The sequence below is a fragment of the Capricornis sumatraensis genome, chromosome 6 (genome assembly GCF_032405125.1).
Source record: "Capricornis sumatraensis isolate serow.1 chromosome 6, serow.2, whole genome shotgun sequence".
Taxonomy (NCBI): Eukaryota; Metazoa; Chordata; class Mammalia; order Artiodactyla; family Bovidae; genus Capricornis; species Capricornis sumatraensis.
The window spans coordinates 104,169,529-104,182,853 of NC_091074.1; the positions used below are offsets into that span (position 1 = coordinate 104,169,529).

At 36.8% G+C, this 13,325-nt stretch overlaps 1 protein-coding gene across 1 annotated transcript in view; it reads left to right on the forward strand.

Moving 5' to 3' along the window:
• SLC44A1 (solute carrier family 44 member 1) overlaps positions 1-13,325 on the forward strand; it is a 166,532-nt gene that overhangs the window by 123,404 nt on the left and 29,803 nt on the right. The window contains exons 7-12 of the mRNA XM_068973651.1: positions 1,783-1,952; positions 3,897-3,986; positions 8,098-8,237; positions 9,321-9,507; positions 11,086-11,251; positions 12,852-13,008. Coding sequence (XP_068829752.1) covers positions 1,783-1,952; positions 3,897-3,986; positions 8,098-8,237; positions 9,321-9,507; positions 11,086-11,251; positions 12,852-13,008 — 910 coding nt within the window. The remainder of the gene's footprint in view (positions 1-1,782; positions 1,953-3,896; positions 3,987-8,097; positions 8,238-9,320; positions 9,508-11,085; positions 11,252-12,851; positions 13,009-13,325) is intronic.

Genomic DNA, 13,325 nt, shown 5'->3' on the forward strand with positions numbered 1-13,325 from the left:
CTAAATCTATTTTATCTAAAAGCAATCTATAACTTAATATATTTTCAAATCATTAATGAAACAACTTTTGTTCAAAAAATGGTGACTTACATACCTGTAGTTCAAGCATTATCAGAATGCTCTGGCTTTCTGGAGTTTGTGTCAAAATATCAAATCTTTGGCATTATCTTTTCCCAACACCATTTGGAGGTATATACAGATACACCCACATTTGTATTTGGAAGCAGTTTTAAAAAATAAGCATGCCTATCATTGTCATTTTTGGATATATTTTACTCTAAACCATAAGTAAGATAAGGCTAGATCTTTAAAATTACGTTATTTTATTGCTCCGTAAAGTTTAACAGCATGGAAGATGTTTATTCTTACTCCCAATGGTGCTCATGTACCAATATTTAAGGAAAATCAACATATAATTCACTTATATTCTTACTTCTAAAGATACATTCTTACTGTTTTTTGAGGAAGGAAACAAAAACAGTGTTTTGCTTCAGGTCATACAAAGTTGCTTTGCTGAGATTAGAGACTTTTGGAATTTGGTGCTCAACCATGTAATCTGTTCACCAATTTGACCAAAATACAGTACCAGTCAAGAATGAGAACACACTTACATCAGTCCAGTCAAAAAAGTTATATTAGAACTATGACTGAAAGTCCCATACATAATTCTGAAAATGCGGGATTCATGTTAGTAATGACTAAATTTTAACTTAATGCACATGTAAATATGTGTTGTGCATAGGGACACATGTGGGCTCTTTTAGAATTCGAACAAATCATAACTGAGGGCATGTTCATAGAGCTTTGCTTAAAATCTCTCATTAATTAAATGCACACATGCTTTCAGAAGCTAAAATAGAACCATGTTATAACAAACTATACTTTTACCATGCTTTATACATAGCTATGTTCCTTCACAAGTAAGAGCTGCAGTCAGTATAAACCTGATATAGTTGATTCATTTTTGGACACAAATAATCTCCTAATAATAATAACATATAAAAAGAAAAGAAAATAGTCCATAATCCCATGAATATAACAAAGCAGAGATTTTTCTTTAGAGTTTTTCCCCTGTTCTCATTCTTAGATCTTTAATACAGAGATGTAATCATCACATTAGATATATGTTTTTCTTTTTTTTTCCTTGTATTGTTATAAGTTCTTCCATATGCTAGCATTCATAGTTATTGTTTCAAACAGCTGCATATTCTGCTGTATGTTGATGTCTTGGTATGATTACTTTGTATGAGTTATTAAACTGGTGCCTCAAATACCTTTTTTAATCTAAGGTTTTGTATGTTGTTCTGATAGAGCAAATATTCTATTAATGGTGGCACATTTCAAGCAAAAGTATATGCTTTTTTATTTTTAAATAGCTTATGGCAAAAATTAATTTTGAGTTCAATAAAGTATATGTTTGTAAGTTTTGTCATCTGCCTCTTGATTGATAGATGTGTAGGCTGAGGAGGTTAAGTGTTTGGTTTTGTTTTTGGTAGTTGTGTATGTGTGTATATGTGTGTGTGTTTCTTTTCAGAAGGGGAGGGTAATGTCTTCTGTTGGAATATGCACTCCACCCTCTTTGATAAGCTTGTGGTAAGATTTGCATCACGCCCCATGACAGTCATCTTCATAGCATTAAGCTCACAGCTCTTAGCTCCCATATGATGTGTGGAGGGTGGAGTGTATTGCAGTCATATTCACCTTTCATTTGTGTGTTTGATGTGGCATTTATATTAAGTAGGAGTAATTTTTTTTCTGATTTTTTTTTTCTTGTGTCACCAGTGCACCTATTCCATTCTTCCATCGCTGTGCTCCTGTGAACATTTCCTGCTATGCCAAGTTTGCAGAGGCCCTGATCACCTTTGTCAGTGACAATAGTGTCTTACACAGGCTGATTAGTGGAGTAATGACCAGCAAAGAAATTATATTGGGACTTTGCTTGTTATCACTAGGTAATTGTTTTTCTCATTATTAGCTATTACATAGTTTTACAGTAGAAGACTGTTCTTTTAACCAAAATATGAATACTGCTGGGGATACTTGTAAATTGTTTAACTTCCCATAGCCAAAATAATTGTTTCAGATTATATATAGTTATAAGTATACACATATTTTTAAAGGAATATATATATATATCTGAAACTCATTTCCCTTCTTTTTCTCTCATTGGAGAAAACTGGTATATTCCCAAACTTTGGTTACTAAGTCTATAATAACATTTAGTATGATAATAGGAGGCTTCTTTTAATGAGTCAGCACCCCTTTGTTTTTAGTTATGATTCCAAAAGGCTTACTTGCTTATAAAAAGAGGTTATATATTCTCATATATTTCCATCAAAACTCATAAATTTCTGATAGGTTACATTTGGATTATACAGTTTTTTCATTGATACAATTAATGTTACTGTATTGCTGGAAAAATTAGGAACTCTCCACTTGTTAGCCAGTGAGTTTTTCAGTCAATATATAGGTAATAAAGTAAATAAATAAATGTGATTTTCAAGTTTTAAGTTACCTATATTATCCTAGAACTGTATGTAGCCATATCAGAATTTATAGACTTTTTTATATGGAAGAAGTAAACTGTAGTAGGAACCAAAGAACTATTTCGTTATATACGTAAAATGAGTGTTTATGCCTGTTAACACCAATTATAGTCATTGAGAAGACTAGCTGTATTTCTGTCTTGTCATTAGAGAGTATTTTCTTTTTGCTTAGGTAGTACTTGACTCAGTTGAAATAATGCTGTCCATATGAAAAGCTATTTCTGTGATATTTGAAACGCTCCCATCTGTTTTTGGTTCCTGTACATTTATTGCAAATGTGAGTACCTCAATAACATTACCTAGTCACAGATCCCAAATATTTAATTGGCTTTGCAAATGGCCCAAGAAAACTTGACTATTAGTCTAGCCTTATGTAAAAATTATTTGATTTCTGAAATAGTTGAATACTTGAACCAAGAAAAAAAATCCAAACCTAGAAATGTAGTGCTGATAATGTTGTTAAGTCATTGGAATTCCATTTTTTATTAGAATAGTTTTCTTTTTGAGGTTTAAGATCTTTATTCATTTGTTTGTGAAACAAGACTTTAAATAATTAGAGATAAATTATGATTTCAAAAATGAATTTCCCTATGCAAGGGTTAAATCCTCTCAGTTTTTTGTTTTGAGATTTTTTCACTCAAGATTTTGTCACATTGGGGTGGGTATAGGAGTTGGCTAAATAACTCAACTAAGCTTTGCTCCTTTTTGAAGAGCTTCTCAATCAAGACTCCTGACCCCAGTTGAGAAGTAAGATCAGGAATTTTGACTTCAGTAGTTTTCAGGGTATTATTCTATAGAGTCAGACCACATCTTGGAGTTTTAGAGGAGAAAAAAACAGAAAAAGATAATATACCATCTGACTTGTTGGCCAAAACAAACATCCGAGAAGTTGGTCCTGAAACGCATAGATGGCACAAGGAAGTGTAGCATTTAATTTAACTGATCTCTGTCTGTGTTTGGTAATTTTCTGGTCACGAACATGGCATGACATTCTCTGCACTTTGTGTGTTGCCATCTCTGTTTGCATGCGAGTTCTGATGTCTTCCCGTGGTGAATCCATAACAGTTCTGTACTGTCTTTGAATCACCATGTGCATTTGCATGTATTCTGTTCTGTCGTTTATCAACCCACAGTTAAGTGCTTTTGGTTTTAAGTGATGCTGTTCAAGTGACACAAGTACTCAAGTCAAAATACAAAAGCAGCCAATTTCCATTCTTACCAAAACTGGGGTCATGAACTTGTCAATAGCAACAAATTATTTTCCCTAGGAGAAAACCATTGAAAGAGTTTCTCTTTGTATTTTCTAATGTTTTCAAATGATATTCTGTGTGTCCTTTATCTTCCCTACAGTTCTGTCCATGATTTTGATGGTGATAATCAGGTATATATCGAGAATACTTGTGTGGATCTTAACATTTCTGCTCATCCTGGGTTCACTTGGTAAGCTACTTTTTCCTTTGCCACCCCTGATGTCATCTGTTTTATGTTTTCCTTAAATTTATGCTTCCTTATTTTGTTTTCCCTATCTCTCCTTGCTGTATGAATTATGTTTTCTCTGGTTATTTTCACCCTTACTTTGGATAGTATACATTTTATTTTTACTTCTGCAGTTGGTAACCTATACATTTTCAGAAAATATTCTTCAGTCTAGAATTCTATGATTTTTAAAGGCCGAAAGGAAGCAGTATTTGTTGAGTCCTTCTCCCCTTAAATTTAGCATAAACTTTTCTACCTTTCTAATTCTATTTCTTTCTGCCCATTTGCACTTTTTGTCTCTTATTAAATAATTTGAGTGTTCATGTTCAGGTTATTATTAAAGTTAAAATATTATTTGTTGTTTTTTTTTTTAAGACTTTTGCTTACCTTTGCCTTAAGAGTCTCCTTACTTGGTTTTAGCAATAACTGCTGGTCCTGTTTTTATTTTTTATTAGAGTATAGTCAATTTACAATGTGTTGGTTTCAGGTGTATAGCAGAGTGATTCAGTTATTCTGCTCCTGTTTTTATAAAAGTCCATTCTTGAGTTCTTAATTTCAGTTCATATTTGTTCTGACTAGAATCTGAGTTCAGTAATTTATTCATGAAGGACTTGTGGGTTGTATATATTCTGAATTCTTGGTTATCTAAGATTGCCTTCGTCATCATATGTGAATGTAAAATTGTTGCACATAAAATTCTTGAGGTACAATATGTTGCTTTATATCTATACTTTATTTCAGAGAACTTTGACATCAGTCTAAGTTTGTTCCTTTGCCCATAACCTGCCTGACTTACCAGATGTTTATGTAATTTCTAACTTACAACTTAAAATTTTTGTCTAGTTCAGAATCTTAACTAGGTTTGCCTATGATCTCTTTGGGAGGATCTTTTTTAACTTTGAAAAGTTTTCTTTATCTCTGTTTGATTATTGTTTCTATTCTAGTGGTTTTTGACTTAAGATTCTTGTTATTCTCCAGTCATCTACCAAATTAGCATTTTTAGTCCTTTTGTTGTTTTCTTTACATTCAGGAAGAACTCTTCAAGTTTATCTGCTATATCACTGATTGAGTTTTCCTCAGTATCACTTCTGTACTTGATTACTTAATTTTGTTATTCCAGTTTAATCTAATTTGTAGTTCTTCCTTCTCTCAACCATCATACTTTTCATTTCAGTTTGTAGCCTTCAAATCTAATTGTGTGCCAGATGATGTCTTAGTCATATTGGACTGTTGTAGCAAAGTACCATAGCCCTATAAACCATAAACATTTATTTCTCAAAGTTGTGGAGGTTGGAGCGTACAAGATCAGGGCACCAGCAGATTTGGCATCTGAAGGCTGACTTCTTGTTTCCAGCCATCTGATTGCTGTCCTCACACGGCAGAAGAGGGATAGGAGCTCCCTGAGGTCTCTTTTATAAAAAGGGCACTAATCCTATTCATGAGGGCTCCACTCTTATGACCCCTTCATCTTCTAAAGGCCCCACTTCCAAATACCACCATAGTGAGGATTAGGATTCAGTAGATGGATTTTGGGGACACATAAGCATTCAGTTCATAACAGATAAATAGCTTTTAGAATAAAAGTAGATTTGAATCCTATCTGCTGTTCAATTGCTCAGTTGTGTCAGTCTCTTTGCAACCCCATGGACTGCAGCATGCCAGGCTTCCCTGTCCTTCACCATCTCCTGGAGTTTGCTCAAACTCATGTCCATTGAGTCAGTGATAGACTAGCTCTAGCTTGAATCCTAGCTCTCCCACTTACCAGATATCTGGCATTTGGCATGCTATTGAACTTCCCTAAATTTTCAGTTTCATCATTTGTAAAGTGGCACTGATAATACCCACTTAATAGCATTGTAATTAAATGTGGTTACATCTGTCTGTGCTAATTCCTTGCACAAGTTTAAATGGTCCAAAATGGAAGTAGTATTTCCCTTTCTCAGAAACATTTTCCATAGACTCAGTTGTTTTGCTTACTCATCTTCAGTAGAAGAAAAACTCATGCTTAGTATTTGCTTACAAATACTAAGGAATTTCCCTTTGACACTATTCACTCTTGACTTGAGTGCAGATGAGTTGAGTTGATTTGCATAGATCTTCAGTTCAGTTCAGTTCAGTTCAGTCGCTCAGTCGTGTCCGACTCTTTGCGACGCCATGAATTGCGGGACTCCAGGCCTCCCTGTCCGTCACCAAATCCTGGAGTTCACTCAGACTTGCGTCCATCAAGTCAGTGATGCCATCCAGCCATCTCATCCTCTGTCGTCCCCTTCTTCTCTTGCCCCCAATCCCTCCCAGCATCAAAGTCTTTTCCAATGAGTCAACTCTTCACATGAGGTGGCCAAAGTACTGGAGTTTCAGCTTTAGCATCATTCCTTCCAAAGAAATCCCAGGGTTGATCTCCTTAGCCCAGTGCTTCTCTCTCAGGCATTTCTCTTGTCCACCTAGATACATACATCTACTCTGAATCTCCCATTTCCTTACCATAGCCTACAAGGCCTTACAGTATGATCTGGAAGCCAGCTCCTGCTCTACCCACATCTGTTATCACTTTTTCCATTGCTCATTGCTGTGGCTATAATGGCCTCTTACTTTCTCTCCTGCTAGGCATGGCCCCATCTCAGCATCTTAGAACTTGCTATTCCTTCTTGCCTGGAACACTCTTTCCTTAGTTTCATAGATTGTTTTCTCCCTGTCTTTGACTCTTTTGCTCAGATATCATCTCACCCCAGAGAGGACTTAGTTACCCATCATATATAAAATTGTACTGCTTTCCCAACACTAACACTTCTATCCCTCTTACTAAGCAGCTTTTTTTTTAGGTTTAATATACTGTGGTTTTGGTTGTTTCCTTGTTTTTTTTGTTCCCCCAAAACTATATAAGCTCCAGGAGAGATGATGTTGGGGGCTTGGTTTTTTACTGCTCTGTCCTCTGTCCTCAACTCCTGGGGTTTTTCCCAGGTGGCAAAGTTAGTAAAGAGTCTACCTGCCAATGCAGGAGACACCAGTGACGTGGGTTCGATCCCTAGGTCAGGAAGATCCCCTGGAGTAGGAAATGACAACCCATTCTGGTATTCTTGCCTGGGAAATCCCATGGACAGAGGAGCCTGGAAGGCTACAGCCTATGGGGTCACAAAAGAGTCAGACATGACTGAGTATGCATGCATGCAGGCCTTAACTCCTAGAACAGTAGATGCTGTGGGCACTCAAAATATGCCGAATGAATTGAATGAAGGTGTCTGATGCAGCTCTCTTATTTGGATGCAGTTATGCCTCCCTCTTCAATCTAGAATCTCTGAGCAAGTGATAGAGATAAAAAGTCCCATTTCTAGTGCCCACTGCTATCAAACTGTCGAAGATTTCCTTTGTTCCTACCTATGGTAGGAACTACTCATTTGATCTTCATTTATTCATAGTACGAATATTTTATCAACTATGTGAGTGTGTCATCACTAGGCACTGGGGTTATTGTACAGCAAAGAAGATCTTTGCCTTCCTCAACTTAATTGCTGATTTTTTTTTTTTTTAACTTTCGTTCTTTTTTTTTTTTTTTTTAACTTTCGTTCTTTTTTTTTTTTTTTTTTAATTGGTCACAAAACTGTGTGACATGTGGGATCTTAGTTGCCCAACCAGGGATCTAACCCATGCTCCCTGCCTTAGAAGTGTGGAGTCTTAACCACTGGATCACTGGGGAAGTCCCTTCATTGCGGATTTCTATGCCCTTTACTTGCTTTCCACACACTCCCTAGCTTAAACAGATGCTGAGGCTCTCGTCAGTGACCAGTGCCTCTGAGGGGTATCTGCCCTTGCTGGGCTCTCTCTCAGCTTCAGAATTGATAATATAGTTAAAGGAGGTTCATTTGATACAGTTAAAGATTTGTAAGTGCGTAATGTGGAAGATGATTGCGGAGTCATTGGAGTTCCCCTTTGCTGGCAAGAAGTGACAGCCACACACCTCCCAGCCAAATGGATTGTTGCTGTTAGTCCATGGTGAGGTATAGGAAGGGTCTAGAAAATTGAGGATTTATGGTACACATTTTCTTGTGCTAATTATTGCAAAATTGTTTCCTGTCTCCAGGTGGCACAGGTGTGCTCTGGTGGCTGTATGCAAAGCAAAGAAAGTCTCCCAAAGAAACGGTTATTCCTGATCAGCCTCAGGTAGCTGAGGCCAATCTTCGGGCCCTCCTCATCTATGCCATTTCAGCAACAGTGTTCACGGTAAGTACAGGCCTCGGTGTGTCTTTCAGGTTAATGTTTTATTTATAGACCATTAATGAAGCAGAAACTTACCCCTAGCTATTGCAAGCCTACCCTTGATCACTGTCAGGTTAAATCTCTGTCCCGTGGGTTATGACCTCCTCAGAAGTCTTCAGAGGCTTCTCTAATTGATGGGTGCTGTTTGATGCGACATTTTGTTCTGCACTGTCTGCTTTTTGAGAGGGAATGTTCACCTAGAATATTAATTATCATTTTCTAGGAAGAACATATATCTTACTGTCATGAAATAATGTAACTATTTTTAAAAAACAGTTCTCTTTATTATAGAAAAGTATATTAAGAAATAAGCCATCTCATGTCATTCTGTTTTTCACTAATTATTTTCCCATTTTTTTTCCTTTTAAACTTTTAACAACATTATTCCAAAAATAGAGATGAGCTTCACTAGTATAATTACTATACTAATTACAGTAAAATTATTAATTAACATGGTTCAATAATCTATATTTATATTTTTGGTTTATCTCCCTCTCATATCTGATAAAAGGGGAAAAAAACCTCAGTTTACTTCTTGGAGCAATCCCAAGCTTTTCATTGAGCATTAGAAACTAAAAATAAAGCCGCTATAAAACCATTGTGCTATCATTGTGCAAATACTTATTAATCATCTTTTAAGTACATTTCTCTGTGCCAAGTGCCAGGGCAGAGTGGGGAGTAAATAAGTTTGACATGAACCCTGCTCTTAAGGAGCTCATGATCCAATAAGGGAGAGGACATACAAATACCTGTGCTTTTGTGATCATAGCATATGGTCTTCTCCCCAGTTTACAAAATTTTATGAGTCTCATCCTGATGACAGGCGACATGTTTTGATTTGTAATGAGTAGGAAATGGAAAAGTAGCATTCTAGGATGTATTAATAATTTAGAAATTCTTCTATGTTTACCTTTAGAGGACATTTTCAGTAAATAATGAAAAATGATAAGTGGAATTAAGAGTTATGTTAAAATTTTTCCACCATCGTTTCCGTTTTTACCACTTAAAACAGCAGCTTGAACCTTCCTGTCCATTTTCTGCATACAGGTTATCTTGTTCCTGGTCATGCTGGTGATGCGCAAGCGGGTTGCTCTCACCATTGCCTTGTTCCATGTGGCTGGCAAGGTCTTCATTCACTTGCCGCTGCTAGTCTTCCAGCCCTTTTGGACTTTCTTTGCTCTTGTCCTGTTTTGGGTGTACTGGATCATGACACTTCTCTTTCTTGGCACAGCCGGTAAGAAGACATGTTGCTGCTTTCTTTTAGCAATGAAACTGATTTGCATTAAAATATTTTAAAACATCAGAGAAATATAATTCTTAAGACATTTATGGAGTAAGGTCTGATAAGCCATCAGAAATAACAGAGGTTATGGCTCTTCAATAACACATTACCTTTTTACAGATGGACTTACTTAGCAGAAATAGACTTAGAGAACTAACTAATGGTTGCCAGGGGTGAGAATGTGGGGAAGGGATAGTTTGGGAGTTTGGGATGGACACATGCACACTGCTATATTTAAAATGGATAACCAAGAAGGACCTACTCCATAGCACAGGGATATATTATATGACAGCCTGGAGGGGAGGAGAGTTTGGGGGGGAACGGATACGTGAGTTCGGATGGATGAGTCCTTTCACTGTTTACCTGAAACTATCACAACATTGTTAATCTGCTATACCCCAATCTAAAAAGGAAAGTTAAAAAAATAATAATAACACATTCCCCATTCATGATATTTAGATTTTCCCACCAAAGTGAGTCTAAACCAGGTAGGGCCTGAAATCATATCCAGTTTTGAGATGGTTGTGGACTGGAAGTAGGCTCCTGTACTGACTCAGACATCAGATTCATTCCGAGTTGAACCAATGAATGCAGTGCTCCTCTGGAGTTGCCTCAAACTCCAGTGACAGCCAAAGATCAGCCTGCCTCCTTGGGATTCTCTAGTTTGGAAATGACCTGAATCTATATAGAGCTAGTGGTGATACAATTCATAGTTAGATGCGCAGACTTACTTGTAGCCATACTTAATATCAAAAGTTGCTGCTGCTGCTAAGTCGCTTCAGTCGTGTCCAACTCTGTGCGACCCCATAGATGGCAGCCCACCAGGCTCCTCCATCCCTGGGATTCTCTAGGCAAGAACACTGGAGTGGGTTGCGATTTCCTTCTCCAATGCATGAAAGTGAAAAGTCAAAGTGAAGTTGCTCAGTCGTGTCCGACTCTTAGCGACCCCATGGACTGCAGCCTACCAGGCTCCTCCATCGAAGGGATTTTCCAGGCAAGAGTACTGGAGTGGGGTGCCATTGCCTTCTCCAATATCAAAAGTTATGTATGTCTAAATGGAATTAATTGTGAAAAGTGGTATAAGGATAATAAGCATATATGTAACTTCTCTGGTCATTCAACACACCACCAATTCAAAATAATATTAATTTCTGTACTTTGCTAATTTTATATCTGTAATTATTGGGCAAGTAATAGCTCTTTAAGAAAACTGAAGTGTTGGAAAATTCATAACTAAACTAAATAGCTGATAATGTGGTAAGAATTATATTCAAACAGAGCAACTTTTAAAAGCTGTATATGTTGCCTTTGAGGAAAACAAAATGCTTGATTTTACAGTGTTCTGCTATACAACTTTTGAAGTGATAATTATTTTTGTCCCTTAATGAAATAACACTGTGATAATAATGCCAGTGGTTTGGGGGTAGGGATATATTGTTGGAAATTAGCTTAATCTCCTAGATTTAATAGCCATGTTTTTTTGGTTTATACTTTATGTGCTTCTTCTTTCCTTCTTTGATATTTTCCTAGGTAGTGCTGTTCAGAATGAACAAGGCTTTGTGGAGTTCAAAATGTCAGGGCCTCTGCAGTACATGTGGTGGTACCATGTGGTGGGCCTGATTTGGATCAGTGAATTTATTTTAGCCTGTCAGCAGATGACTGTGGCAGGAGCTGTGGTGACCTACTATTTTACTAGGTGAGAATTTATACTTGTCAGAAAACTTAAGTTGTAACAACATGGATGGACCTAGAGGGTATTATGATAAGTGAAATAAGTCAGGCAGAGAATGTCAGATACCTGTATGATTTCACTTACATGTGGAATCTAAAAAACAAAACAAATAAACATAACAAATAGACTCATGTGAAATAGACTCAAATGAAAGTCGCTCAGTTGTGTCTGACTCTTTGCAACCTCACAGACTATACAGTCCATGGAATTCTCCAGGCCAGAATACTGGAATAGGTAGCCTTTTCCTTCTCCAGGGGATCATCCCAACCCAGGGACTGAACCCAGGTCTCCGGCATTGCAGGTGGATTCTTTACAGCTGAGCCACAAGGGAAATGCAAGAATACTGAAGTGGGTAGCCTATCCCTTCTCCAGCAGATCTTCCTGACCCAGGAATCGAACCAGGGTCTTCTGCATCGCAGGCGGATTCTTTACCAACTGAGCTATCAGGGAAGCCTCATAGATACAGAGAAAAATCAAGTGACTGCCAGAGGAGGGGTCGAGGTTGTGAGTGAAATAGGTGAAGGAGATTAAAATGTACAAACTTCCGGTTACAAAAAAGAATGATGATGGGGATGAAAAGTCTCACATGGGGAATATGGGTGATAATATTGTGATCATTTTGTATGGTGACAGATGACAACTAGACTTATTGTGGTGATCATTTGTAACGTGTAGAAATAGTGAATCACTGTTATATATGCAGAACTAACAGTATTGTAGGTCGATTATACGTCAATTAAAAAAAAAGCAAGGGAAAAGAAAGAAAACTTAAGATAATCTAAGTGATTATGCCTGAAGGAAATGGAACTGAGGCTGATAAGAGCTTAATTTCTTTAAGAAGTAAGTGGAACTCAATATGACAAAATGTGTAGTTGATAATTTTGTGAGGTAGGAAAATGGGAGGTTATTATTTTATTCTTTATTCTCTCCTGTAACTTTCTTAAAAAATTAATTAGAATAGCAAGTCATGCTACACTTAAATTACATTTATCAGAAAAATAAATCTAGTTAGTGTGTTATGTATTGGGTTGGCCAAGAAGTTCTTTTGGGTTTTTCCACATAAGGTGGTATGGAAAAAGCTGAGTGAACTTTTTGGTCAACCCAGTATTTTTGCTTATATAAGGATCTAGCAAAGGTTAACAAGTCTTTAATTTGTATGGATCAGAAAAGGTGTTGTGACTTTCTTTCCTAATTTCAGAGCTAACTATGCACTACAGTAGGCCTGACAGTTTTCCATTAAAATGAGGTGCCAAGTCTAACATCTTTCTACATTCCATTATCTGATTATGTAATTAACACCGTAACTGTTTATTAGTAAGAGCTTTCAAAGCCGTTTTATTTAACTTAAATTATTAGAGCATAAGAATGCCATGAAACTACCATAAAGAAATGAAACATTAATTTTACATGATACATCTGAAGCACTTGTAGTTTCTTTGCTATTTTGCCATAGAACTAGAATAAGGAAAATGAACTAATTTTTCGCTCTCTTTTGAACTAAATCTTTTTTATGTTTCTATCCTGGTCAAGCCTTTAATTGTCTTTTTGGTCATGTTTTAAACAGGGATAAAAGGAATTTGCCATTTACACCAATTCTGGCATCAGTGAATCGCCTTATTCGTTATCACCTTGGTACCGTGGCAAAAGGTTCTTTCATTATCACGTTAGTCAAAATTCCACGAATGATCCTTATGTACATTCACAGTCAGCTCAAAGGAAAGGTAAGGAAAAATCTTTTTTGGACTTTCTGTGGGCACATTCCAGATCTCAGTTCTGCACGTAGCAAAATTCCCAATGATATTAAGTCCAAGCGTGAATGTTTTCTTCCATGTCCTTGCCAAGTGGAATCTAATTCAGTCCCCTTATCTCCCACTCTCGTACTCTGTATGCTCTGGCAAAATTTATCTAATCACAGGTTTCCCCAAATATCCTGTGCTTCTATTCCTCTGTGTGAATTCACACTTTCCTCCTTGGAACCCTCCTTCCTGTCCTTAACTGCAGAAACAACATGCATTTCTGTATAGCTTAGCTCAAATGC